At 50.6% G+C, this 22841-nt stretch overlaps 9 protein-coding genes across 9 annotated transcripts; 4 read left to right on the top strand and 5 right to left on the bottom strand.

Annotated features, from left to right (window-relative positions):
- Positions 1 to 837: 837 nt before the first annotated feature.
- Positions 838 to 1804, bottom strand: ASPVEDRAFT_211958 (uncharacterized protein). The gene is made up of 2 exons (XM_040809459.1): positions 1488 to 1804; positions 838 to 1432 (listed from the first exon to the last, which is right to left on the bottom strand). The coding sequence occupies exons 1-2, from the start codon at positions 1704 to 1706 to the stop codon at positions 1082 to 1084; spliced, it is 570 nt and encodes a 189-aa protein (XP_040661750.1). The 5' UTR covers positions 1707 to 1804; the 3' UTR covers positions 838 to 1081.
- A 5541-nt stretch (positions 1805 to 7345) lies between these two features.
- Positions 7346 to 9160, top strand: ASPVEDRAFT_48268 (putative NAD+ kinase; the record flags this gene model as incomplete). The annotated part of the gene is made up of 5 exons (XM_040813975.1): positions 7346 to 7378; positions 7435 to 7482; positions 7545 to 8583; positions 8640 to 8916; positions 9004 to 9160. The coding sequence occupies 5 exons, from the start codon at positions 7346 to 7348 to the stop codon at positions 9158 to 9160; spliced, it is 1554 nt and encodes a 517-aa protein (XP_040661749.1).
- A 356-nt stretch (positions 9161 to 9516) lies between these two features.
- ASPVEDRAFT_35295 (uncharacterized protein) lies at positions 9517 to 10646 on the top strand. The gene is made up of 2 exons (XM_040810966.1): positions 9517 to 9950; positions 10024 to 10646. Exons 1-2 carry the CDS (start codon positions 9654 to 9656, stop codon positions 10519 to 10521), a joined length of 795 nt encoding a protein of 264 aa, XP_040661748.1. The 5' UTR covers positions 9517 to 9653; the 3' UTR covers positions 10522 to 10646.
- A 126-nt stretch (positions 10647 to 10772) lies between these two features.
- Positions 10773 to 11783, bottom strand: ASPVEDRAFT_119340 (NAD(P)-dependent alcohol dehydrogenase; the record flags this gene model as incomplete). The annotated part of the gene is made up of 1 exon (XM_040805686.1): positions 10773 to 11783. One exon carries the CDS (start codon positions 11781 to 11783, stop codon positions 10773 to 10775), a length of 1011 nt encoding a protein of 336 aa, XP_040661747.1.
- Positions 11784 to 11990: 207 nt separating this feature from the next.
- Positions 11991 to 13445, bottom strand: ASPVEDRAFT_35294 (zinc finger MYND domain-containing protein). The gene is made up of 2 exons (XM_040810965.1): positions 13384 to 13445; positions 11991 to 13024 (listed from the first exon to the last, which is right to left on the bottom strand). Exons 1-2 carry the CDS (start codon positions 13402 to 13404, stop codon positions 12383 to 12385), a joined length of 663 nt encoding a protein of 220 aa, XP_040661746.1. The 5' UTR covers positions 13405 to 13445; the 3' UTR covers positions 11991 to 12382.
- ASPVEDRAFT_211866 (uncharacterized protein) lies at positions 12963 to 15670 on the bottom strand. The gene is made up of 2 exons (XM_040809458.1): positions 13256 to 15670; positions 12963 to 13024 (listed from the first exon to the last, which is right to left on the bottom strand). The coding sequence occupies exon 1, from the start codon at positions 15616 to 15618 to the stop codon at positions 13414 to 13416; it is 2205 nt and encodes a 734-aa protein (XP_040661745.1). The 5' UTR covers positions 15619 to 15670; the 3' UTR covers positions 12963 to 13024; positions 13256 to 13413.
- A 113-nt stretch (positions 15671 to 15783) lies between these two features.
- ASPVEDRAFT_119450 (uncharacterized protein) lies at positions 15784 to 17583 on the bottom strand (the record flags this gene model as incomplete). The annotated part of the gene is made up of 6 exons (XM_040805698.1): positions 15784 to 15911; positions 15974 to 16107; positions 16160 to 17114; positions 17164 to 17326; positions 17380 to 17442; positions 17500 to 17583. 6 exons carry the CDS (start codon positions 17581 to 17583, stop codon positions 15784 to 15786), a joined length of 1527 nt encoding a protein of 508 aa, XP_040661744.1.
- A 318-nt stretch (positions 17584 to 17901) lies between these two features.
- On the top strand, positions 17902 to 20406 carry ASPVEDRAFT_121242 (uncharacterized protein; the record flags this gene model as incomplete). The annotated part of the gene is made up of 9 exons (XM_040805865.1): positions 17902 to 18171; positions 18227 to 18396; positions 18473 to 18585; positions 18644 to 18815; positions 19217 to 19422; positions 19497 to 19727; positions 19787 to 19954; positions 20015 to 20248; positions 20315 to 20406. 9 exons carry the CDS (start codon positions 17902 to 17904, stop codon positions 20404 to 20406), a joined length of 1656 nt encoding a protein of 551 aa, XP_040661743.1.
- A 467-nt stretch (positions 20407 to 20873) lies between these two features.
- On the top strand, positions 20874 to 22348 carry ASPVEDRAFT_35289 (hydroxyacylglutathione hydrolase). Its single transcript, XM_040810964.1, has 8 exons — positions 20874 to 21027; positions 21084 to 21171; positions 21223 to 21294; positions 21349 to 21590; positions 21648 to 21739; positions 21788 to 21922; positions 21976 to 22002; positions 22052 to 22348. The coding sequence occupies exons 1-8, from the start codon at positions 20916 to 20918 to the stop codon at positions 22133 to 22135; spliced, it is 852 nt and encodes a 283-aa protein (XP_040661742.1). The 5' UTR covers positions 20874 to 20915; the 3' UTR covers positions 22136 to 22348.
- The last annotated feature ends 493 nt before the right edge of the window (positions 22349 to 22841 follow it).

The following is a 22841-nucleotide window of genomic DNA, read 5'->3' as shown; positions in this document are numbered from 1 at the left end:
AAAAAATAATAATAATCCTAAATTAAATTAAAAAGAAAGGAAAGGTGGAACACAAGGAGCCTTGTGGGTGGGCTAGCTCGAGCATGGGCATGGCATGGACACCAAATTCCTGATCTACCATCCGCTGGAGCTCTACGATCGCAGGGTGAATGCTGATTGCCAGAGCAGCACATGCTGGTTGGGAATGACACGACGTTGACACGCCCAAGGGGGCTAGAGTGTCTGAGGAGTCATGGGGAATGGGTGGATCAGAAACAGGAGAGTCAGACAGGGGGCAGCAAGGCGTTGGTGGCAGTCTGGCACGGCTCCGGAAGGAAGGAGCGAAGGATGTGAATATGGGCAGCAGTAACAGTAACAGAATAGCGCGGATGGAGCCTGAGAGGCGCCCATGCCAGTACCACGGTATGAAGGCGGCAATCGCCAGTCCAGTCTGGACTCGGCGATGATAGGCAACCTGTGGGAGAGGGTCCTCCGCGTAAGAAGACAAAACTAAGAATGAGGTCCATGATGTGGTGGGGATGATCCGACGGTCTCAGAGAACAGAGCGGCCTGGGGCTAACCTGCCCAATACAGTAAGTTCCAGGTCAGACTGTGCAAGTCTGCTTCGGGCTAGTGTGCAAAAACAGCCCATCCGTCTCCGTACCTTATTATTATTCCGTTTGAACCAGGACGCTCACAGGCAAACTGTGGCACTTCTTCCTGATCGCCGACCCTGCCGCTGTGCGAGTGTCTGCGTGACCTTGCCCTCCCATATTTGATATTTCATTATTACGTACTCCATCCTGGCCCTTGAAGTAAGTTCTGCCCGGATTCCTCACTGGTCCCCACAAGTTCACCGTTTCCAACCTGTCAAATCGCCGTTACGCAAGGACAACCGATCATTCGAATCTCCGAAGTATGATGGTGGCTGTGACCAATAGACAAAAGGGCGTCCATGGCTGGGCGCGTCGCCTGGTCCATGATTTCGAGATGAGTGGCTTTTCCTGAGTAGTTTTGACTTCTGCCTCTGTGAATAACACGAACCAATTTGCCTTTGCAGAACCCGTTTCTCTCCAGCGCCTAGTTTAATCTAATCGCCAGTCTAACCGGAAATGGCGGAAACAACGATCAATGATGTGATCATTCTTTGATAAACCTGGCATACCCACATTTGATACCGCTGTATCCAGGACCAACCAAGGATACGAGAGGAACCACCGTTAGCGCCCTTCACACCACCAGCTGCCTTCTGCGAATCACCTTCCGCGATATGCTGTCGGCTCGCCATGTTTGTGTGGAACTTTTCTGGCGCTCCCAATAATCTTTCCCTTGTCTGGCTCCATAATCCCAGACTCAAACTGGGGCAAATAATGAAAAATCCCTTCCTCTTGAAGGTTCTACACCGGTGAAGGAAGAATGGACGGAAGGTTCGGCCACGATACCAAACGCCACACTGTTAAGTTTTGGTCATTCCCGAGTCCCATCTCAAGTGGGGTTTGTGCAAACACCTTTATGGGCAGACTTGCGCACTTGTATAAGACGATACAGTCACCAGATTGGTAGATTATATTAAGTGTGCCACTGCGGAGTGACGACGACTTTGATGAGCCACTTTTCCCGCGGAGACGACGGCATATGCACTCCATCCTGCCGAGAATCAATTCGCAACCCCCAACAAAAGGAAGGTCAAGGACGGGTGACTTGTTTGGAGGGATGTGCATTGTCATTTGTGCATGCGTCAGAGGAATCGATGGGACCACAAATGGTCCTTGATGGAGCCGGCTTCCAGGAAACGCGCTTTGCCTAGGGTGTGCTTTGCCGCTTAGGGTGGTAGTTCGACTACTTTGAAAGCCGCACCCGCTCGCTGAACGAGGCCCCCCAGGCCCAGGGGCTCGACACCGTCAGCAGCCCAGCAAAAGGGATATGAATATCAAATGCCTGATAGAGCAAAACAGGAGCCATGCGGTGATCAGATTCTCACTGCTGCCTGTCACATCGTCCAACAACTCGTCCAACAACCAACTTGGTCCGGATGAATACGGACTTGCCTCTTGCAGAACTCAACCATTACCCAAGCCTTGATCTTTTAGAGGATGCCAAAGCGGTGAGAGAGATTCACCCTTCGTCATCGTGCCGAAGTGGACCAAAGAATAAAATGAAGTAGAATAAACGAAAAAAAAGACAAAAAAACTCAAAGCCCCGTGCGACCATCAGACTTTGAATCGACACTAAGCAACCGCCTATCGGACAATTGACCTTCAGTCTTAACTCTTGAGATCATCGCCCGGCTGTCCTACAAATCAGGAGACGGAGATTACAGGAGGAGAACCGCCAAAAGAGCGAGTGCGGGGCTCAGCTCCACCGAAGAGGGGAAGGGTGAGAAGAACAGAATTCCAGAAGGTCAGGGGTCGGGTTAGTTCGACCTTCTTGAACTTCCCTTCAGAGCGAGGACTCAGGAATGGGAAAGGGAGGAAGGGCCAGCCACTGTGGGTCTCCGTTCCCATCTCCCGAGAGACAGCAAGTCGGACGACGACTCACGATCGCTTTCCGGATACACTTCTGCAGCCCAAGCCCCCCGGCCAAGTGGAGCTCGGTCTTGTCGCTCGCAGACGGAACGTTTAGGCGTCTTGTCAGCATGCCGCGGCGATTCCAGGAGGCCCTCAAAGTAACTGTCTTGTAACCGAGCCCGCGGTCTGGAGCAGCGAGGAGGCGAGGAGCAATAATCAAGGCACGACGACCAAGGTTTCCTGCTGACCTGTGCTGGATCCCTACGGAGTACAACGCCGATCGCTTTATTTGAATCACCAGCTGGGCTGTATGCAACCTCCAGCAATAATCACCCGTCGTCAGCAGCGTTGCCTGGCGCTGAAGGGATATTATTGGGAGATGTTGTGAACTGAGAGGTCACCCAGGAATTGATGATCATTGACCAGGACTGCAACCCGCAAATGAGAAACAGCACCCGTCCTGACCTTCAAGCACAGCCTTAAGGAATGCATACGACCGTCTCATTCGCTGCTCCTTGCGAAGCTGTGAACTGTGCGGCTGGAACCTCGGAGTGGGGAGATCTGTCCATTTTCCACAGACGTCAGTCTCAGCAGCCACCGCAACCAGCTCTGCAACTCAGACCTGATCCAGACGCGCCTTCTCGGGCGCGGGTGGGACTCAGGCGAGCTTCATCTGAAACTCAAACTACGGAATCGTAATAATAGTGATGATAATATGAATACGACACCAGCAACTCAGACATGGCCAGAGCGGTGATTGTTCTTGTTTCGCTGGGGGTCAAAAATTAGCCATGCTAAGAATAATCGGCGGTCGCACTGTCCCAGACAGCGCGACACCAAACCTCCTTCGGCAACAGTCGCTCTCGGAGACTCCTCAGCTGTAACATCCACAAAGCCCAACGGAGAGAAAGGGAGAGACACAGGAAAGTGGCGCCTTGCTCCTTTTTCATCAATCTTTCTCTTCCCAGCCGTCCACGGATTTTCGGCTGTCGTGCTTATCAAACCGTGGTTCGGGCCCGAGCGTCAGCCAAGGATGCAAAGAAACGGGAAATATTAATAGAAAAAAATTCAAAGGGGAAATTGAATTCAAGAGAAAATCCAGCCTGGTGAAAGGAAAAATGGAACATTTTGACGCTAAACAATTTGGCTTACCTTAGTGGCATGTCAGTCCCTATTTTGGTTTTTCTGGATGGATCATCATCGGAATTCGACGAGAAGCTGATCTTGTTGGGTTCTGCGGCGTGCTTGCGGGACGCCCAAGCGCTCCTGACGAGTCATCACATGTTGTATGAGGGCGGTGCGCCGCTGATTGCTTCTCGAGCATGTCGTTTCTTGCGGGGGCCCATTCCTTCAAAGACTCCTTCCCTTCAGGACCGGGCACAGGGCAAATGTGACACGACAAGACATACGCATTCCTGGGTTCACGCCTTTAGCCTACAAGGGAGTAGCCGCCGGCGATATCACGCAGAGAGGCCTCCTCGAGGATTCGGTCCTTTTATTGGGCCAAACGGGAGCGTCTCCTCCGGGGTGCAAGGCTGGCTCTGATGCGGGATACCTGCATGCATACAATGTATGCCATTTGAGTCATGCTCGCCTGCAGATGCGTCCCACCCTCTGTTGAACAACCACTACTCCATCACCTTTCTGGACGGACAACAAAAAGAAAGGAGAGTGAGCATACCCCTCTGTAGCCTGAACCTTCTTTTCCTGCAGCCCAGCAGCCATGATTCCAATTAATCTCTTCCAACTATCATCGCTTCTGTCTCTCGGCCCAAGAGGGCCAGGCCGCGAGGGGAGGTCACCGGGGCGGGTGGCATTGCATTGCATTGCATCCATGATTATTTCCCTGACCGATCAGATGCTTCATGCTTTGATCTCGAGCTCAGACATTGTGGCGCGGCCATGGCACAGTCTACATGTCCGCCTTTGAACATCCGATTGACTATCCGAAGGATGAAACTGCGGCAGAACTTGGCTTGCACCGGGCTTACAAACTCCCACGTCGCTCTCTTTGCAATATTGAGAAGATTCGAGTTGCAGTAATTTCGTATTCCCAAGGCGCCTGTCGCCCCGTATTATCCACACCATAAGTCGCCCAACTCGCTTTCAGCTGCGTATATTGCTGCCTTCCATGCGGCAGTGTCCAAAGGGTACCCCCAGTTAAAGGCCAAGCCTCCCTCACACGTGCGCAGACCTTCCAAGACTCTTTGATTCTTAAACCAGTTTGGTATGTAAGTCCGGCGCGGAGTCATCGCAATAGTACGAAGTGGCAAATTTGAGGCATCCTCTTACAGGGGCCCAATGCAGACTCAGTTCCATATGCTAGGAGGGGAACCGCATGACCCCAACTTCGACTCCATCCTTAATTGAGGTCACTTTTGTATGGGGTCCAGCGCAGCATTTGATCAGCTCAGGCTAACGAATCAGACACGACAGCAGCATCTCGCTTGTGTGCGTCTTCCGGCAAAGTTTGACGGGCCAAAGACTGGTACCCGTTACAGTTTACGGTCAACGGCCCTCCTGGAGGCCAGGCGCATTGACGAGTGATATTAGCCAGGTTCTTGTGGCTGGCGAAACAAGGTTAAGAATTAGGAAGATTCGGGCAAATAAAATCCAGCGTAGAACTGGCCCGATCCTGGCTGCATTGGCCACGGCAGATCAAGTGGGACTCTCCGTTGGCTCGAGTCAATCACCAATTTCCAGGACCGGCGGCGCACACTCAGCATTGTGATAGCCGGCAAAAAGCAAATATATCACACGCCGCCTCGTCGAGGACTCCGTATTATCCTCGAGGCGTTCTCGATTCTGAGGCTTGCATGGGTAAAGAGGCAGGGATGGCTTCAGAGTCTGTGTCTGACTTTGCGGCCTGCATAACCAAGCACCTCGGTCAACATTATTTCCCTCGCTTGCATCGGCTCCAAATCAAATACATTTGATTCAATCTGCAATATGGGGCATTCTGATTACCCCCTGGCAGTGGACCGCAGGCATAATGGTAAAACAATCGGTCAATAACTTGCGGCCCAGGATTCAGGATCCGATTAGTGAGCCACCGATCCGCCTGGATCCTGGACTCTGGAATCAACTTCCGCCCAGTTATTGCAACCGGCCGTTCGCAGGAAGTTTATTCGTGTACTGTGATTGCCAATGTCTATCAGAATTGTCTTCCTTCGTCCCGCTGGGTCGGAGGAGCTGGGCTGGTTGGGACTGGACCCAATTCACTCTACCATGGTTTTTGATTGGGAACCCAAGAGTGGCCCAAGCGCCATCAAGGTTTGGAAAGCCACATGGTTTCGCCAGGACAAAGAGAGCATCGCATCATACTCCATACTCATGGCTTTGTGGCTGCTCGACTAGAATACCCAAAATGCCGGGGTAGGCACAGATTGTGGAGGACGCTGACCTTGTGGTATTGTGCAGCAACCCGCCTCTCCAACAACGAGCCGATGATTATCGCTTTTCGTGCTTCATCCGGACTTCGCCGTCTCATCTTAATACTTGTCAAACTTTGCATGGACCTCCAAACTCTCCACAGAAAGGAAGTCCTCCGATGTCAAGGCTCAAAATGAGGGGCCAAAACGAAGAGTTAGGTGGAGCTGGAGCTTGCGGTGGCTGGCAATAATCTATTCACGTTGCAGTCGCTCGCAACGACAACTCCAACAAATTCGCTTCCTTCCCTTACAAGCGCTTTCTCCTGCTTTCACTGAACATGAATCGCGGCGCAAATCGTGACCAGCTGGGGGGTCGATTATTGAACCTAAATCCGGTCCCGTTCTCGACTGCAGGAACCACAAGCCAGAATCAATTGGACACACGCTGGGATTTGCGGTCGGACGGACGCCGGGTTGTTGCAGGCGCGACTCCTTCGCTACTTTGGACTATTTGTCCCGTGCAAAGTTTGACCTGATTCAGGGGACCTCGGGCTCTGACTCCTTTAAGGGTTGGAGGGGCTGTGATGATGAAATGAGGGGCATCGTGATACTGCACCTTGCTGATCAGGTCATCGTGGCGGGGTGACAAGTCCATTTTTTTTGTCTCAGTTGTCCAGTTGCTTTGGCTTCACTCACCGACAAAACCGCACAACTGTTGTGCCAACTTGGCAATCTATGACTCCGAACTTTGGTCACAGACAAGAAGACTTCGTCACCTTGACCCCGGTGGCTCTCCACCGCGGTCCGGACCATCCTCCGTCGCTCTCCCCAAAGTCGAAGACTGGGCTGCTAATTATACTTGAGACACTGGCAGGCCGAGGCAGTTCTATATTCGTCATGGATTCCTTTGTCTGGCTTCACTGTCGTCAGGCACTATTATTATCAAATAACTAACTATCCATTATTTATCAGTCATCATCGGAAAGTACCAGAGGAGGACCGTACTGGTTTGGGAATATCGTCGGCGATAGCTCAGTAGTTGCGTAGCGAATTGAGAGGCCGACACACAACATCCGCTTGAAGTATATAATTCTGAATTGATATCATGCAATGGTTTGTCTGGTTGTGAGCGAAGGAGCATGTCAGACTCCGCGAAGCTTGGCTGTTAAAACCCCTACCCCAAATTATGGGAAAAATATGCCTCATAGAATTGACCGATTTTGCCCAACTCTTTTGCCTAACTAGTTTGTCGACTCCTACACTCAATACACAACTCTCATCTCTCCAAATTATCGCCCATTGCGAACGACCAAAACAAGTTCTGCAATATGGAAGGCTCCCTAGCTCCGCAGCGGACCGACGTCATAGACCGCTTCCTCCACACAGCATCATCGAACCTCAACCAGAGGCAATAAAACAGACTCGAAAAGAGACGGCAAATGACGCACTCAGCCGGTTTTCTAGCTCCAGCTCCAACTACCTATCGCAATGGACAGACGGAGCCCAAGTCCTCGAGATACGGTACTGTCCCTTTCGTGATAGCTGTACAACAAACACGCTGACGCTCTTATTTCAAGGGCCGCGACGGACACGAGCAGCAAGAAAACGATCCCAATCAATTTGAGGTAATCTCTCTTCATATACATCTGTATTAAATAAATCACTAACTCCAGTTTGGTGTGGATAGGTCCTCCTTCCCCCTAGAACCTACAGCCATCGCCGCAAGGCATCCCTCGTAATGGCCGATGAACCCAGACACCCAGACCCCGACGAAGCGACAGCATGCTTCGTGCATTCCCTTATCGCGGGTGAAGGGCTAACACCTGCCCGAATCGCCAATTTCCGGATATCGAAAGACAAATCGAAGTTGGAGGCGGACATTGTCGATAGTTCCGCTGCCGCGGCGCACGATGTCGCCATCACGGAAGAGGGCGATGAGGAAGCAGAAGCGGACATCGAAAATATAAAACCAGATAGTCATCGGCGGGCGAAGTCGCCGCGGACGAAGGCGAAAGAGGTCGAGTCCCGACAGCTCACGAAGAAACAACTCTCCGATATGGCGTGGAATGTGCGCAACCTGTCCAAGAAGCTTGATAGCATTCGGCTTAAGCTCAATGTTAAGACGATTTTCCTTGTCACCAAGGCTGGGGATGAGTCGGTTGTTGATGCGACGAGGAAAGTTACGCGGTGGTTACTGTCTAGGGACCGTGGAGTGGAGTATGTGGTGTACATTGAGAACAAGCTGCGCGGTGACCCGGAGTTCAATTACGAGGGCCTGCTGAAGGAGAATCCGGCTGCGGAAGAGCGGCTCAAGTTTTGGGATACAAAGCTGGCTACCGACCAGGCGTCCCTGTTTGACTTTGTTGTTACGCTTGGTGGTGACGGGACGGTGCTCTACACGAGCTGGTTGTTCCAGCATGTTGTACCGCCTGTGTTGTCCTTTTCGTTGGGATCGCTTGGGTTTTTGACCAAGTTTGATTTCAATCACTATGAGAGTATCCTGGGGTCTGCGATCCAGGACGGCGTCATGGTTAGTCTGCGGCTGCGGTTCGAATGCACGATTATGCGGAGCAACCCACACAATAAAGAGAACCCGTTTAGCAAGAAGCACCGAGATCTGGTCGAGGAGTTAATAGGCGATGAATCGGACGGCACCCTCAGTCATAGGCCCGACGGGGTCGTACATATCCTGAACGATATTGTTGTGGACAGAGGGCCGAATCCTAGTAAGTCGTGCAATCATCTATATGTATGCATCATGCAGCAGTACTGACATCCCTAGCCATGTCATCAATCGAACTCTTCGGCGGTGACGAACACTTCACAACCCTACAGGCTGACGGCGTCTGCATCGCCACCCCAACCGGCTCAACAGCCTACAACATGGCCGCGGGCGGCTCCCTCTCGCATCCCGATAACCCGGTCATCCTGATCACCGCAATCTGCGCGCACACGCTCTCCTTCCGTCCGATTATCCTCCCCGACACCGTCGTGCTTCGGATTGGGGTTCCATACGACGCAAGGACAAGCTCGTGGGCGAGCTTTGATGGACGACAGAGGTATGTATCCCGCCCAAATAATCAAGTTGTACAAGCTGCATGCACTATTTTATACTGGATGAACACCGCTAATGCCACTCCCGACAGAGTTGAACTGCTGCCTGGTGATTACGCGACAGTTTCCGCGTCGCGATATCCATTTGCAAATGTCCTGCCTCATGGAGGTCGTGGCGATGACTGGATGCGTAGTTTGTCGAAAACGTTGAATTGGAATACGCGGCAAAGGCAGAAGGCTATGCAATAGTTTCTTCCGGTTTTGATCCGGTTTAAAGTCTTTCTTTGGTTTGTTAAAGCATTAGGGCATGCATTTATTTGGTATCTATCCATGTTATATTCTACGTCATGGAGTAAATGAGCGCATTTGGATGGCCAATGGCAAGAAAAGTATAGGTAGGATAGGAATTTGAATAGCCAGGAGTATTATTGCCTTATATAGCATATCCTTCATATAGACTTACCGGATGCCAAAGTCCACTACTCATGCTGACCATCTGGGGATCCCATCTAGATCAGAGGTGTCAAACCGGTCTCTGCTATAACCCCTACACCTCAGAAATCAACGCATTATACTGAACCAACTTCTGGGGTAATCTTTACCGTTATAAGTTAAGCGTGGTGGAGCTGCCTGACTACCTCGGTACTTCACGCGACCGATACAATCACTTGCAGATGAGCTCAAGTCACAAGCTTCCCATTTCACTTCCGATTTCCTTCTTACATCTCCCTATAGGCCTACCATGAAGCCCGCAGACGCAACTTTCATTATATCCGGCGGGTGCTCAGGACTCGGGCTCGAGACAGCCCGTGAGCTCCACCGCGCCGGGGCCAATGTACTGCTGCTGGACTTGCACCCAGGCCTGGATGAGGACGCGGTCAAGGAATTCGGCGCCGACAGAGCGAAATTCGTGCAGACGGACGTCACCGATACTTCAAGCATCGAGTCTGCCGTTGCTTCCGGTGCCGACTGGATCAAGCAGACCGGGAAGCGGTTTGGAGGAGTTGTTGCGGCTGCCGGTGTTGGATTACCGTCCAAGGTAAGAATATCGTCGTCCTATTGACTGGTGAGACTTCTTCAGACTCACTGTATCCTGTTATTATCACGAGTAGATCTATGATGCACGATCAAAATCTCCTGTGGAAATGTCAAGTATCGACTTCGTCCTGAACGTGAATCTTCGAGGAACACTTGATCTGCTCCGTCTCTGTATCCCCCACCTAGTTCAAAACGAACCTTTCACCGGCGACGGGGAACGAGGCGTGCTCATCTTGGTCTCCTCATCTGCCGCCTTCGATGGTCAGCCCGGCCAGGTTGCCTACTCCGCGTCAAAGGGTGCGATTGCCTCCATGACGCTCCCGCTGGCCCGGGATGTTGCTAGATACGGCATTCGTGTGGTCACCATTGCCCCGAGTCTGTTTGAGAGCAACATGACCAAAGCTCTCCCCGAAAAGGCGCGGGCGAGTCTTGAGCGCGTGATGGAGTTTCCGCGCCGGGCAGGAAAGCCCGAGGAATTCGGACACATGGTCCGATCGAGTATTGAGAATTCGATGTTGAATGGGACTGTTATCCGGATTGACGGGGCTATGAGGATGCCGAGCAAAATGTAAATACTATATGCACCGTGTCTTATATTCAAGTGATCAACTGTATTTTCACAAACTATATATACCTGGGGTTCCAAAGTCAATGCACAGTATTTTCTGAACCTACTATCTTACTATATAATTCAAACCCATTGTCTATGTCTAATCCTCTTGTACAGGAAGTACGCGAACTCCCTACATCAAAGCCAAAAGAAGTAGACTTATAATTTGCATTTCGTCATGATTATTGTTACATGGGGCAATATATTGTACATTCACGCCTTGGTCGAGACGTGCACAAGGACTTTTCCCGAACTGGAGCCCTTCTTTAGATGCTGCAAGGCTTCAATTGCCTGCTCAAACTCAAATGTTGACTCGATGATGGTCGCTATTTTCCCCTCTGCCAACCACCTCGCAAGCTGCTCGTAGTCCTCGTGTACATTCTTAGTGAAAAAAGGTACAAACTTGCGCGGCGTGCCCCCTAGGAATGTCGGCCACAGCAGGCCCTGAGCAAAAGTCTTAGCCGTGTCAAGCGACGCAGTGGCCCCAACGGCAATATAGGGTCCCTCCGGTTTGAGAAACTTCGGCGTCGTAGAGAAAAAGTCCTTTGGCGAGCTACCAACGTTGTCCACCACTAGATCATAGACTTGACCCTCGGCTTCAAGCACAGCCACGATGTCGTGGACTCGGTAGTCGATGACCGTGTCGGCACCTAGACTCTTGACCAGGTCGACTTTACCCGTTGAGCAGGAAGTCGTGACGTGACACCCGAGCGCCTTTGCAATTTGGACACCAAAGGTCCCTGTACCTCCAGAGCCGCCGTTAATAAAGACCCGGTCCCCGGCTTTGACGTAGGGCTTGATGCTTTGATACGCCGTCATCCCCGCCGTGGGCAACCCGGCAGCCTGATCGAGATTCACGCCCTTGGGTAGCACGGCGTATGCATCCCGTGGCAGCACCACGTACTCAGACAGTGAGCCGTCCGCCTGGAATGGCTCGACGCGGCCGAGGACATTATCGCCGACCCTGACGTCCGTTGACCCATCGGCCACGCCCACGACAGTACCGCTGAGATCCAGGCCCACTGTCTTGGGGAACTTGATGCTGGCGCGGGATAGTATACCCATTTCCAGGGTTTTGTAGTCTGCCGGGTTGAGACCGGCGCTGGCTACGTGGATGAGGATCTCGCCTTGCTTGAGGGTTGCATTGTTGGGGCGTGCGGCGTTGTCGATGAGTTTGAGGTTCTCCTCGACGGGGCCGGGTGTGGCTTGTTGCCATGCTTTCATGTATTCTGTCATAGTGGCTAGAGTTAATTTGTAGTTGAATTTGGATATGAAGTTGAGAGATATTGTACGGGGATGTTAAAGGTAGTACTGACGTAACCACTTGGCTATGGGGTCTGGCTGCCCTTAGTCAGCGAGCCGGGATGAGCTACTTAGGGCTACATTGCTGTATATTATGGGAAATAGTGACTTCTCCTCGTAAGTCGCTGCCCCGATTCGGCTTGTAAGCTCCTCTATGTTTCCTGGATGGTCAGGTAATTAGATTTCATATAGACAGAGATGAGTGCGTTCAATCGGGCCGTGCATGACCCGCAGCGGGCGGACCCGTTGTCACGACATCCTGATCCACTGCACAGTATACAACGCTGAATAGGAAAAGGATTATATCAGTCAAGGCCAATATTTTGAGGGTCTATTATCAATGTTTTCCCTATGTAGCCCGCTAGATACGTATAATGGCGACTTTCGGTGCAGAAGACGTCACAGCTGAAAACATATAGGGTCTATCTCCCGCAAAAGCGAAAGGGTATCATTAGCGGTAATATCGACGGGGACGAAGATGTCGGATCTTTGCGGGATATTGCCTCCTTGACTTCTTATTTTCACTCCGCGGTTGGCTCTGGCTGTGTACCTCGACTGATAGTTGGCATGGCAGACGCAGGTATGCCGTAGCAGCGAAGGTATTCCGAGCGGCACCGGAAATCGGCCAGACTGATATCACAATATGTGTCGTAGTCGACTTCTCTGATTGCCACCATGGGGCCGCGGAATGACAAAGGACATGCCATTGAGGGACCCGCCGTTGCTATAATGCTTTTGTTGTTGGACGACCCATCGCTCAGGAGGTTGTCACGGGCAATAAGAGACACATGGTAGTTATTCCGAGGAGCGTAGAACTTTCCTGGTTTTTGATTCCCGAGATATGGAGACACATCAACCCACTCGTAGTAGACATCGTCCATAGAATCTGCTGTGCATTTGACCCATATTATGCGTGGGTTTATCTCGTTTTCGGGAAAGAATATTGCTCGTTTGTGTTCGGGAGTTGGGCTTGGACGTAGGGTGATAAGCTGTTTGCAGAGGAGCTTGTGAGAAGCAAAGTCGACGCTCTGGCACTCTGTAGAACAGTAGCTGCAGTTACGGCACTGTGTACATTGTCGAGCGGGATATTTGTTGCACACGGCGCAGTGATCATCCCTCTCTAGTGGCGGGGGATTGGGAGCAGCCCTGAAATAGTATTGTTCCTATTTGTAAGACGGCCAGATTAGTTGACCTTCTGGTGTTTTGCATGGGGATTACAGAGTAGACCAACACTGATGCCATGGCTGTGCTGTCTAACCAAAAACGTGGTTCCAAAACAGAAGACTTCGTTCTTGATCAAAAACAAGCCGCAAAGTGAACTCGAAGTATTACCAAGTAGGTGATGAGTGTTATGAGAATAGGGAGGGAAAAGAAAGAATATGCAGACTACCCACACCGAAGGAGAAAAAGATAAACAAAACCCCACAGCCATGTAGAGGATGATAGTAACACACTGATTGGCATCTGAATTGAGAGGAATAAAGGACGAGACAGTAAATCTGAAGGACATGGGGGCGCTTACAAAATCACTCGCTCTGTCCATACGACACGGTCACACTCCTTCCTCTGCGGGACTCTGTGGCATTTCACCGAGCAAAGTATCAGAGAATAGGCCATAACCAGCCATCGTAGAGTCAGGCATGGAGAGATCCAGTCGCAGCTGTGGATCAAGATTCGACCCCATGAGCGCAGACCGCGTCTGCGGACTGAGAGCTTCCTGGACATCGAGCATTACTTCTGGACCGTAGGAAGTATCCTGCGCTGGGAACGCTGGGAGCCAGAGATCCTCATCTGCGCTGATTCCTGCGTGGGAGTGATCTCCCCAGTTATAAACCGGAGGGCAGTTTAAGGGATAAGCAGACGACGTATTTGAGGTCGAGCCGTTTTCCGGATGAGACAGTCCTGGGGTATCCCGTTTTGGACTCTTCGACACCTGACCCGGAAAGAGAGAGTCGAGCTGTTTGGAAGCCTGCCGGTCAAGGATCCTCTTTATGCGCGCTTTGATAATCTCGATACTCCGGTTCAGGCCGGGCATGGCAGTAGCAGTACGCTGGAGGACATCAAGCAGGAACCTCAATTCCGTCCAAGCCGCTTGGTTGGACTGTAGTACGTCCTCCGATGTCTCCAGCTGGTACACGGCGGTCGTTGCGGCCATGTAAGTGCAATAGCTATTCATGTATGTGATGTGGTGGAACCCAAATGTATGTACGTACATTTTGAGAAGGCCGTATATTGCGGTCGTTGCAGATCGACATATCTTCCAGCTTTGTCGGACTGCGGCTGGGCGAGGAACCTCACTACTGGCACTCGCAACATGCGGTCGATGGAGAAGGATCAGGGTGTTGTGGTACATCAGGTTGAGCGATGTGATATGCGGCGGCGGGCTCAGTTCAGGCATCTTGTTGGGTGGTGTGTAGAGGAACGACGGCAGGGACGAGTGCCATTCCTGGAGCTCCTGTTTTATCTCTACAAAAGCAGCAGCTTTGTCGGCAGACTGAGAGCTATAGAGTTCCAGCATCACCCGCGTGAGTATTTTGCAGAGTTTGCACAGCTCCGTGAAGCAGGACATGATACGGCCTGGGGTGGGTGGAAACGGAGGGAGCTCCGAGGCATTCGCATCAGGGCCGTAGAATGGTACCCAAGGATCATGGTCGGTAAAGTCGTCGAGGAATTCCAGGGAGACGTTTTCAGCGCCCATTACAAAATTCGGCATCCTCCCGAGGTACATGCTGATGTGCTTGTCCCACGAGTATAAGCTCCAGAAGAGACGTTTTCGTATCTCGATGTCTTCTGCTGAGAGCGATGTGGAATATTGCTGGAGCTTGTCGGGAGAGACGTGCAAGCCCAGGTCAACGGCCATACGAAAGGCCATTCCCGAGTAGAGCCATGCGGCGGAGGACCGGCCACAAGCGACGTCACGGGCCGACTGTTGGAGTAATGCTTGGATCGTGGGAATAGCAGGAGGATTGAGGGTCTCCATAGCAAGCAACGCCTTTGCCTCTGTCATTAAGCGATCGGAAAGCTCCTGGAATGTCTCGCCATTATTATTCGGGCTCCATACTGAATCTGGTGACCGTATAAACCGACAGCTGTGGGCGTAGAGAACTTTGACGAGAGTGGAGGAGCAATATGTGGACGATTGCTCTCCGCTGGCAAGTCGAGGCATGTCCCTCGTAAAAGCTGGACGATATACGAAAAGGAAGCTTGGATGCAACCAGCACCAGTGGAGCTGCAACAAGGTGCTTGCGAGATCCTTGGAGATATTTGCTAACGACAAGGATGTATCCAGGTTGCCGATTTCGAAGTCTTTCTGGACGGCAGCATTGGCGACAAGATGTTGCCTGGCATCTGCAGTACCTTCGTCCGTTATTGTTGATGGGGGAGTTCTCGCGTGCAGTGGTCGAGCAGGTGTTTGTGGAAGGTCTTCATGGATGGCAGATGTCTGGTTGTGATAGCTGACATCTCCCAAAGCATCCAGGCTCATTGGGTCAGTGGCTCCATTGCTGAAAGCCGAACTGACAAAGGACGAACTAGAGGGAGAAGGTGCACCAGCACCACTAGAGCTGCCATTGAGTAGGCCCCGCTCTAATTCCTGGATGCGAGACTGCAGTGAGCGCACGTAGGCAAGCGAGGGCAATTTATCATAGTGGCACTTGGAAGCACTGGCGATGCAGGCCGAGCAGCTGGGGGACGCGCCGTCACATTTGCTTTTCCGACGGCGACAAGTAGAACAGACGATTTTATGATGCCGCGCCATCTCGCATGATGGATTTTTTTTTTAGTTGGGGAAGAAAGGAGGTGGAGATGAGATGGAGATGGAGACGGAGATGTTGGAGAACGCGGAGACTTTCCAACGACTGACTCGCTTAGTGGCCAGGCTTAGCTGTACTACACTATTCAAATATTTCATAAATCCTATCAACTACAGAACATATCGAAAATCCTTGTTTTCAAACTCTGTCCGATCCTGCATCCCAGCTTCATTACTTGTAGCCTTGTCAGCCGGCCCATAGCGAGAGTCCCTGCGGCGGTTGACCGTGAACATGTAGCCTAATATCATCAGCATCAATTCTCGGAGTACAGAACTATTGTCAATAATGTAGAGAGCATACCCAGAAGTGCCAAATGGCAAGCAGCCTTAATCACGTACCCGACCAGAAGGCCAATCGTGGCTCCCTTGTATTCAGGCGCTTCGGATGGCTTCACCACGAATGGCCCAGCGAAGTTACCCCAGCAGTATGCAGTACTATCCCATATTAGTTGAGCAACTCACGAATCTATGGAACTACAATACTTACAATGTAAGTGCGTTAGCCATAGCCCGATGCGTATAGCCAGCCATGTTCGATGAGATCGTCACCAGCGAGACAGTAAATCCCACAGACTGCGCATTCACCAGCCAGAAGCAGACCAGCCTCGACCACTTCATTGACCGGGGCAAGTAGGCCATACACCCAGCAGAAACGGTGCAAAGAATATTCGCGGCCGTTGAGGTCAGCAGTCGGGAGTTGGGTACATTCAATGTGATAGTGCCGCCGATAACCAACGCTATAATGACGACCGCGTCGCCAACAGATTTTAGTTCTGTCGTCTTGGTCTGGGTAAATCCCATATCTTCAATAATAACCGTCGAAAAGGAATTGACGACGCCGTTGGGAATGGCAGCAGCAAACACGGAAATAAAAAGCAGTATCGCTTTTGGATCGTAGAATGCAACCAGGCCTTGCTTCTTGTCGAAGGCCTTGTTCTTGATCCCTGTTTCATTTCCAGCGACGCGTTTCACAGCAAGAATGCGTTCAGGCTGCGTTAAAAAGAAGGCACTGGAGGGCGAATCAGGCAGGACAAAGAAGATCACAAATGCCCAGAGACAAGTGGCCGCCCCGAGGATATAAAACAGCAGCTCCCACCGCGCCGGACTGAAATCTTCCGGGAGTTTAGAGAGCCCAAAAGATATATAGGACCCTACAATGCCGCCGAATCCAAGCGCCGAGTACCAGATACACTGGCGGAGTGGGATTTCCTGCCGGGTATACCAGAAACCGGTCATCAGGGTCAGGCCTGGGGTGACGGCTGCCTCGAAGACACCCATGATAAAGCGGACACCTAAAGCGCTGGAGAATGTATGACATTGTGTCATGATAATTACCATCAGCCCCCACATAAAGCAACTCACGCCTAGCACGCGCTGAGCTGGATACCTCCCAACTAGCCATCCACATGGGTACTGCCCGAAGAAGTAGCCCGCGTATACCACTAGAAGCTGTTAACATTGACTCCCAGATTCGGATCCGAAGTAGCATACTTGCTGAAAGATAATTGAATTCCTGGCCCTTTAGCCCTAAAGTCTCTTGGTATCCAAACAGGTTTGCGTAGTTTAGAGCCGTTTTATCCATGAATTGCAGCGCCTGGGTGACGAGAAAGATCGGGAGAACAACCAGGTCAATCTTCCACCTGATTTTGGAGTTCTAGATATTGTTAGAGCATTGGAGGAAGAGCGATAGAAAGAGGATGGACTCACCTCCTTGGCTGTTATCTCCATATGCAACCCTTCACGGTATTCCTTGTATCCGACAGCATTTTCCTGAACAGAATTGAAATTAGCAATTAAGCATAAACTGAGAATAACAATTATCCATACCTCGTGGACTGGGTCTATTTTCTCCTTTGCGACTTCGATATCACCCTGAGGGGGTCCCTGACGCGCAGCCTCTTGAATGTGCATGTTGTCGGATCGATCCTTTGGCATCGTATCTCTCAGAGACGAACGAACTTTGCAAGACAAGCTGATTCAAAGTCTGGACATCCCTGGAAAATATACGGTGTGATCGTCATGCATCTTTTATTCTCCACGGGGTCCCAGCCCCCACAGATTCCCCCACAGCCGGCCAAACTCCGCTGGCCTTGATGGTCCTCCCTCCGGCAAGTGCCCGGGAATATGCCCGGCTGCTAATTTGGCCAAAAGTCGAACAAGGCACGGTCTGTAATGATGAGTATTTCATGACATGTTCATCTTCGTTATAGCAATCTTCCAGTCTGCCCAATGCCGACTTTTAATACAAACACCACATGGCTTGCCCAGCCATCAGGATCTTGCTGTCTAAAGGGATCCCTCCACGAAGGCAATTCACGTGGACGTTTTATCACAATTGCAGGCATAGAAACATATATATCAGAGCCCGCCAGCAACGCAAATGGCCATATCCTGCTATACTTCCCAGATGTATGGGGGATGTTCCCAAACGGCCTTTTGGTAATGGATGCTTTTGCTGAGGCTGGATACTTGGTGCTTGGGTTAGACTATTTTCGGGGTGTACGTACAATATTTCCTTTGTATCTTCTTCAAAGCTCGTCGCTGATCAGTATAGGACCCAGTCTGGAAACATCGCCGGGACCGCCACGATCACTCGAATCCAGATTTCGATTACGAGGCGTGGAAGCAAAAGCACATGGCCTTCGCGGATGAGGCTGTTCCGCGCTGGGTTGATGAAGTGAGAAGAACGTATGGTCGGTCGTCGACCAAGTACGCTTGCGTTGGGTGCGTACTACCTACCTACCTACCTACTCCGTTCTTGCTCATGAGGAGTGATATCTAACTCGTGGCCTACTTCAAGTTACTGTTTTGGCGCCCCGTATGTCTGCGATGAGTTGGCAAAGAGTACCGTTACAGCTGGTGCATTCGCCCACCCGGCCTTCTTGACGGATTCGCACTTTGAAAATATTACCAGTTTGTCTTCCTTGCATCTTATTGAATTATTGAAAATAGCTAAAAGAATTTCATTTAGAGCCGCTAATGCTGTCCTGCTCCGCTGAAGATCATACATTCCCTCAAGAAGCTCGGCGAACTGCGTTGGATATCCTGGAGTCAGGTAACAAAATATACCAACTACAACTATTCTCCGGTGTTACACACGGGTTTGCCCTCAGAGGGGATATGAATAATCCATACGAGCGTATGTAACTTCTACTATTTTAGCTCTTTTGGAGCCGAATGCTGACATCCTTAATACTTAGGCTATGTGAAGGAGCAGAGCTTGAAGGGTATTGTAGAGTGGTTTGATTTTTGGCTGTCACAGTAGCGTAAGTAAGCGATGATTAGAGAATATTAGACATTATTATTAAACACGTAAACACAATGACCTATTGAAAACTGGAGCTGTTCAACTCTTCACCTGTAGTGTTGCCCGCTACCCAAGCCCTAAGTATAGGAACATTGGCCTTTAGATGTCAAAATACATACCACGGAATTGATCATTTAATATTCACTAAACATAATCTGGTTAAATGAATGGTCTTTCCCAATTGCATCATACTTCGTGGAGCGAGACAACCGGCAGATGCCCGGGGTCGCAGCCTAGGATCTGCGGTGTTCGGAATATGGCCGATACTATGAAAACGCAGTACGGGCTTTATAAGAGCGCGTCACTAAAACTTACTTGTCTATTGAGAACCCAACGCTCAACCTACTTTCCTAACAGCACTTCTACTATCATGGCATCTGCTAAGGCTTTCGACTTCGCCGGCGAGACGGCTATTGTCACCGGTGCTGGGTCACGCATGCCTGGTACGTTTGATTCAGTTTAAGTGCTGCTGGATGAAGAAGCAGTAGTGGTTAAAGGAAAGAACTGACAGTATCAGGCGAAATCGGCAACGGCCGAGCAACGGCGATTCTGCTCGCCAGACAAGGCGCAAAGGTCGCCCTCGTTGACTACAACGTCGAATGGGCACAAGAAACAAAGCGCATGATTGACGAAGAGGGCGGGATCTCAGAGGTTGTACAGGCCGATGTTACAGATGAAGAAAGCTGCCGGAACGCTGTTGCGAAGACCGTCGAGTTGTTCGGGACTGTGCATATCCTTGTTAATATTGGTAAGCTCCATCCTGCTTAGGATTGTTGAGGTATACAGTGGTAATGTGTGAGTATTTAGTCGGAGTCGGTGGTGCAATGGGAGATGTCACAAAGCTTGACCTCACAGCCTGGGAGCGCGACTTCAAGATCAACGTGACAAGTATGGTGTTGATGAGCAGGCACGTCGTCCCCGAGATGAGGAAGAACGGTCGAGGGGCAATTGTCAACATGTCTTCCGTGAGCGGTCGTAAGTAGTCCCTTCCCCTCCTTATTGTATAAACGTTTCAATGGTATAACATGGAAATAGTCCTCGGTGGAAACCCCAGCCTCTTATACCCTACAACCAAAGGTGCAATCATTCAAATGACCCGAGCTATGGCTGCCCAGCATGGTCCTGAAAATATTCGCGTGAACTGCGTTTGCCCTGGCATGGTCTTTACCCCTATGGTCCGGGGTAGAGGCATGACGGATAAAATGCGGCAGGACCGGATCAACCAGAACCTGCTGAAGCAAGAGGGGACGGCGTGGGATGTTGGCTATGGTATGGCAGCTTTATGTTGTTGAGATTGAAGAAGAGAGCTTTCTTTGCTGACCGTGGGATGTGTAGCAATTGTCTTCCTCTGTAGCAAAGAGGCAAAATGGATCACAGGGTTAATTATGCCGGTGGATGGTGGTGTAAGTAATTCCTTTCCCAATTAACCTCATCGGATTCAAGCTGATTTCTGTCCCGAAGACAACTGCAGGAAAGGCAGACAGGCCGGCTTTGAAGGCTGATACTTTGGCGGAGGAGAACACGGGGGTTCCAAACAATTAATAACATACCGCATATATAACAGAAACAGTTTTGATTCGGGCCTTGTATAAGCTTTTCAGTCTATAAATGTCGTAAATACAGTATACCTTCTTGCTGCACGAGGATATATACAATTGAACGTTTCGAGGCTCCCAACAATCTTCCCAACGGTTTTCAACTTGCTTGAATTAATACCCCCAATATCGGAATAACCGAATCAACCGCAGAAAGCCATAAGAATCGGAGACGGAGGGTCGGACGGTCGTATATACGATGGCCGCCACAGTGGCTGGTGGGGCCAGCCTATGAGGTAATGTGTATTTCACCACCCGCAGACTCACTGCTTATTTAGTACCAGTCTCCGCATTATTAATGCACCTGCAGACAGCTCCTCCTCGTTCACTCTTGGTCGCCCATGAGCTTCACACGCGCCACCCGGCCATTCCACAAGGTCCTTGTTCGTTCTATAAAGCCGTCATTGCCGCGACCGCCTTCTAGAGCCATGCATATCCAGTCGCTTCCTATGTGTATATCTCTCTTGGGATCTTTATTACCTAGTGGCCGCTGGCTAATGTTTATACAGGGACTGGGAAGGGCAATAACTATGCCTACCTGGTAACCGATGAGCCGACAAAGCAGTCGGTTATTATCGATCCTGCTAACCCGCCGGAGTAAGTTCCTGCTGGCTTAGATGAAATTCTGTATTAAGCTAAGACATACAGGGTTGTCCCGGAGTTAGAGGCCCAAACCAAGGCCGGGAAGATCAATCTGACGGCTATTGTAAACACGCATCAGTATGCTTAAGCTCCCATGAAATATCACGGGCACGATATACTAACAGATGGCAGCCACTGGGATCACTCAGGCGGCAACAACGAGGTGCTCAAGGCCTTCAAAGTCCCCATCATTGGCGGCAAAGATTGCCAGTCTGTTACGAGAACCCCAGCCAACGGGGAGGTCTTCAAAATCGGAGACCGCATCTCCGTGACGGCGCTGTACACCCCGTGCCACACGCAAGATAGCATTTGCTACTTCATGCAGGACGGGAATGACAAGGCTGTTTTTACCGGCGATACGCTTTTCATTGGCGGCATGTTTAGCTGGCTGTCTTATTCTTGGACGTTTGCTAATTTTGTTTACTGTCTAGGATGCGGCCGGTTCTTCGAGGGTACTGCGCCTGAAATGCATAAGGCGTTGAACGAGACGCTGGCTGCTCTTCCGGATGACACAAAGGTTTATGTGAGTTTCGTGCCTATTTGTCACTGGGATGCGACTAACTGTGTCTAGCCTGGACACGAGTACACCAAAGGCAACGTCAAGTTCTGCCTTGCGGTATCGCAGTCTGAGCCCATCAAGAAGTTGCAGGCTTTCGCGGATGCGAACAAGCAGACACAGGGCAAGTTCACGATTGGCGATGAGAAGGTACGTCACTTGCAAAGCGCCTGATACGGCGAGCGTGGCTAACAATAATCTAGCTTCATAACGTGTTCATGCGTGTCACCGTAAGTCAAGCCTTCAACAACTGTACAACTCAAGCTAACAACAACTTAGGACCCCGAGATCCAGAAGAAAACAGGAAAAACAAACCCCGTCGATGTCATGGCTGCTCTGCGCGAGATGAAGAACGCAATGTAATGACCAACTCTACTCAATTTCAAACAAGTCCAAAGAATATGAATGCCATTCAAATATAATTCAAGTATAAACTACGTGTGTAATTTGATTGTTTCCCGTCTTACCACCCAGCCTCCCATTCCCATAGTTAAATGGGGTCCAAGCCGGGCTATCGTTCAGGGACTCTGGCCAAAGACCAGATCTGTATAGAATTCATCTTGCTTCTGTGTCCACACTCACTCGCTCTGGTGTTGAATTTCGGCAGCGGCGAGCTCTAGCAATTTAGAAGCTGTTCTATATAAGAGTAAAACAAACAAACAAACAAAAAATAACTAAATGAAAATTGTCGTCTGGGTAGACACATTAGTCGGGATTGACGAGTGACGCTCAGGGCAGCATTAAGCACCTGGTTCAGTCATATCCATCTGATCCCATCGTAAATGTGTATCCCAACAATTAATCCATTTGATAGAATGGCCAATTGCACCAATTGACAAGCCTGAGTCGCTGAATTCCTGGTAAACCGGAAAGGCGGGTAGATGAAGAAGAGAAGATGATCCGCCCACAGAAAATCTCTTTAAAAGCGCGGCGCGCATCACGTGATGTGCTTTCCGTACGAACCCACTCGGAGCTTCACCAGGAGCTCTCGATACGGAATCTAAGCAGTTCAATTCCGCCGCAGCCGACAGCTCGACGTTTCAATTAATTGACATCAAATCGCGCAAAT

The sequence above is a fragment of the Aspergillus versicolor genome (genome assembly GCF_001890125.1).
Source record: "Aspergillus versicolor CBS 583.65 unplaced genomic scaffold ASPVEscaffold_1, whole genome shotgun sequence".
NCBI lineage: Eukaryota > Fungi > Ascomycota > Eurotiomycetes > Eurotiales > Aspergillaceae > Aspergillus > Aspergillus versicolor.
This window is presented reverse-complemented; position numbering and strand designations above follow the sequence as displayed.

Coding starts and splice junctions, on each gene's coding strand:
- ASPVEDRAFT_211958 (XM_040809459.1), bottom strand. CDS start 1,706: ATGACAATGCACATCCCTCCAAACAAGTCACCCGTCCTTGACCTTCCT. Junction 1,433..1,487: donor GCGCAAGTCTGCCCATAAAG/GTGTTTGCACAA, acceptor AAAACTTAACAG/TGTGGCGTTTGGTATCGTGG.
- ASPVEDRAFT_35295 (XM_040810966.1), top strand. CDS start 9,654: ATGAAGCCCGCAGACGCAACTTTCATTATATCCGGCGGGTGCTCAGGA. Junction 9,951..10,023: donor GTGTTGGATTACCGTCCAAG/GTAAGAATATCG, acceptor TATCACGAGTAG/ATCTATGATGCACGATCAAA.
- ASPVEDRAFT_35294 (XM_040810965.1), bottom strand. CDS start 13,404: ATGGACAGAGCGAGTGATTTT. Junction 13,025..13,383: donor TGGACAGAGCGAGTGATTTT/GTAAGCGCCCCC, acceptor TCTTACAAATAG/GAACAATACTATTTCAGGGC.
- ASPVEDRAFT_211866 (XM_040809458.1), bottom strand. CDS start 15,618: ATGGCGCGGCATCATAAAATCGTCTGTTCTACTTGTCGCCGTCGGAAA.
- ASPVEDRAFT_35289 (XM_040810964.1), top strand. CDS start 20,916: ATGAGCTTCACACGCGCCACCCGGCCATTCCACAAGGTCCTTGTTCGT. Junction 21,172..21,222: donor GATCCTGCTAACCCGCCGGA/GTAAGTTCCTGC, acceptor TAAGACATACAG/GGTTGTCCCGGAGTTAGAGG. Junction 21,591..21,647: donor CGATACGCTTTTCATTGGCG/GCATGTTTAGCT, acceptor TTTACTGTCTAG/GATGCGGCCGGTTCTTCGAG.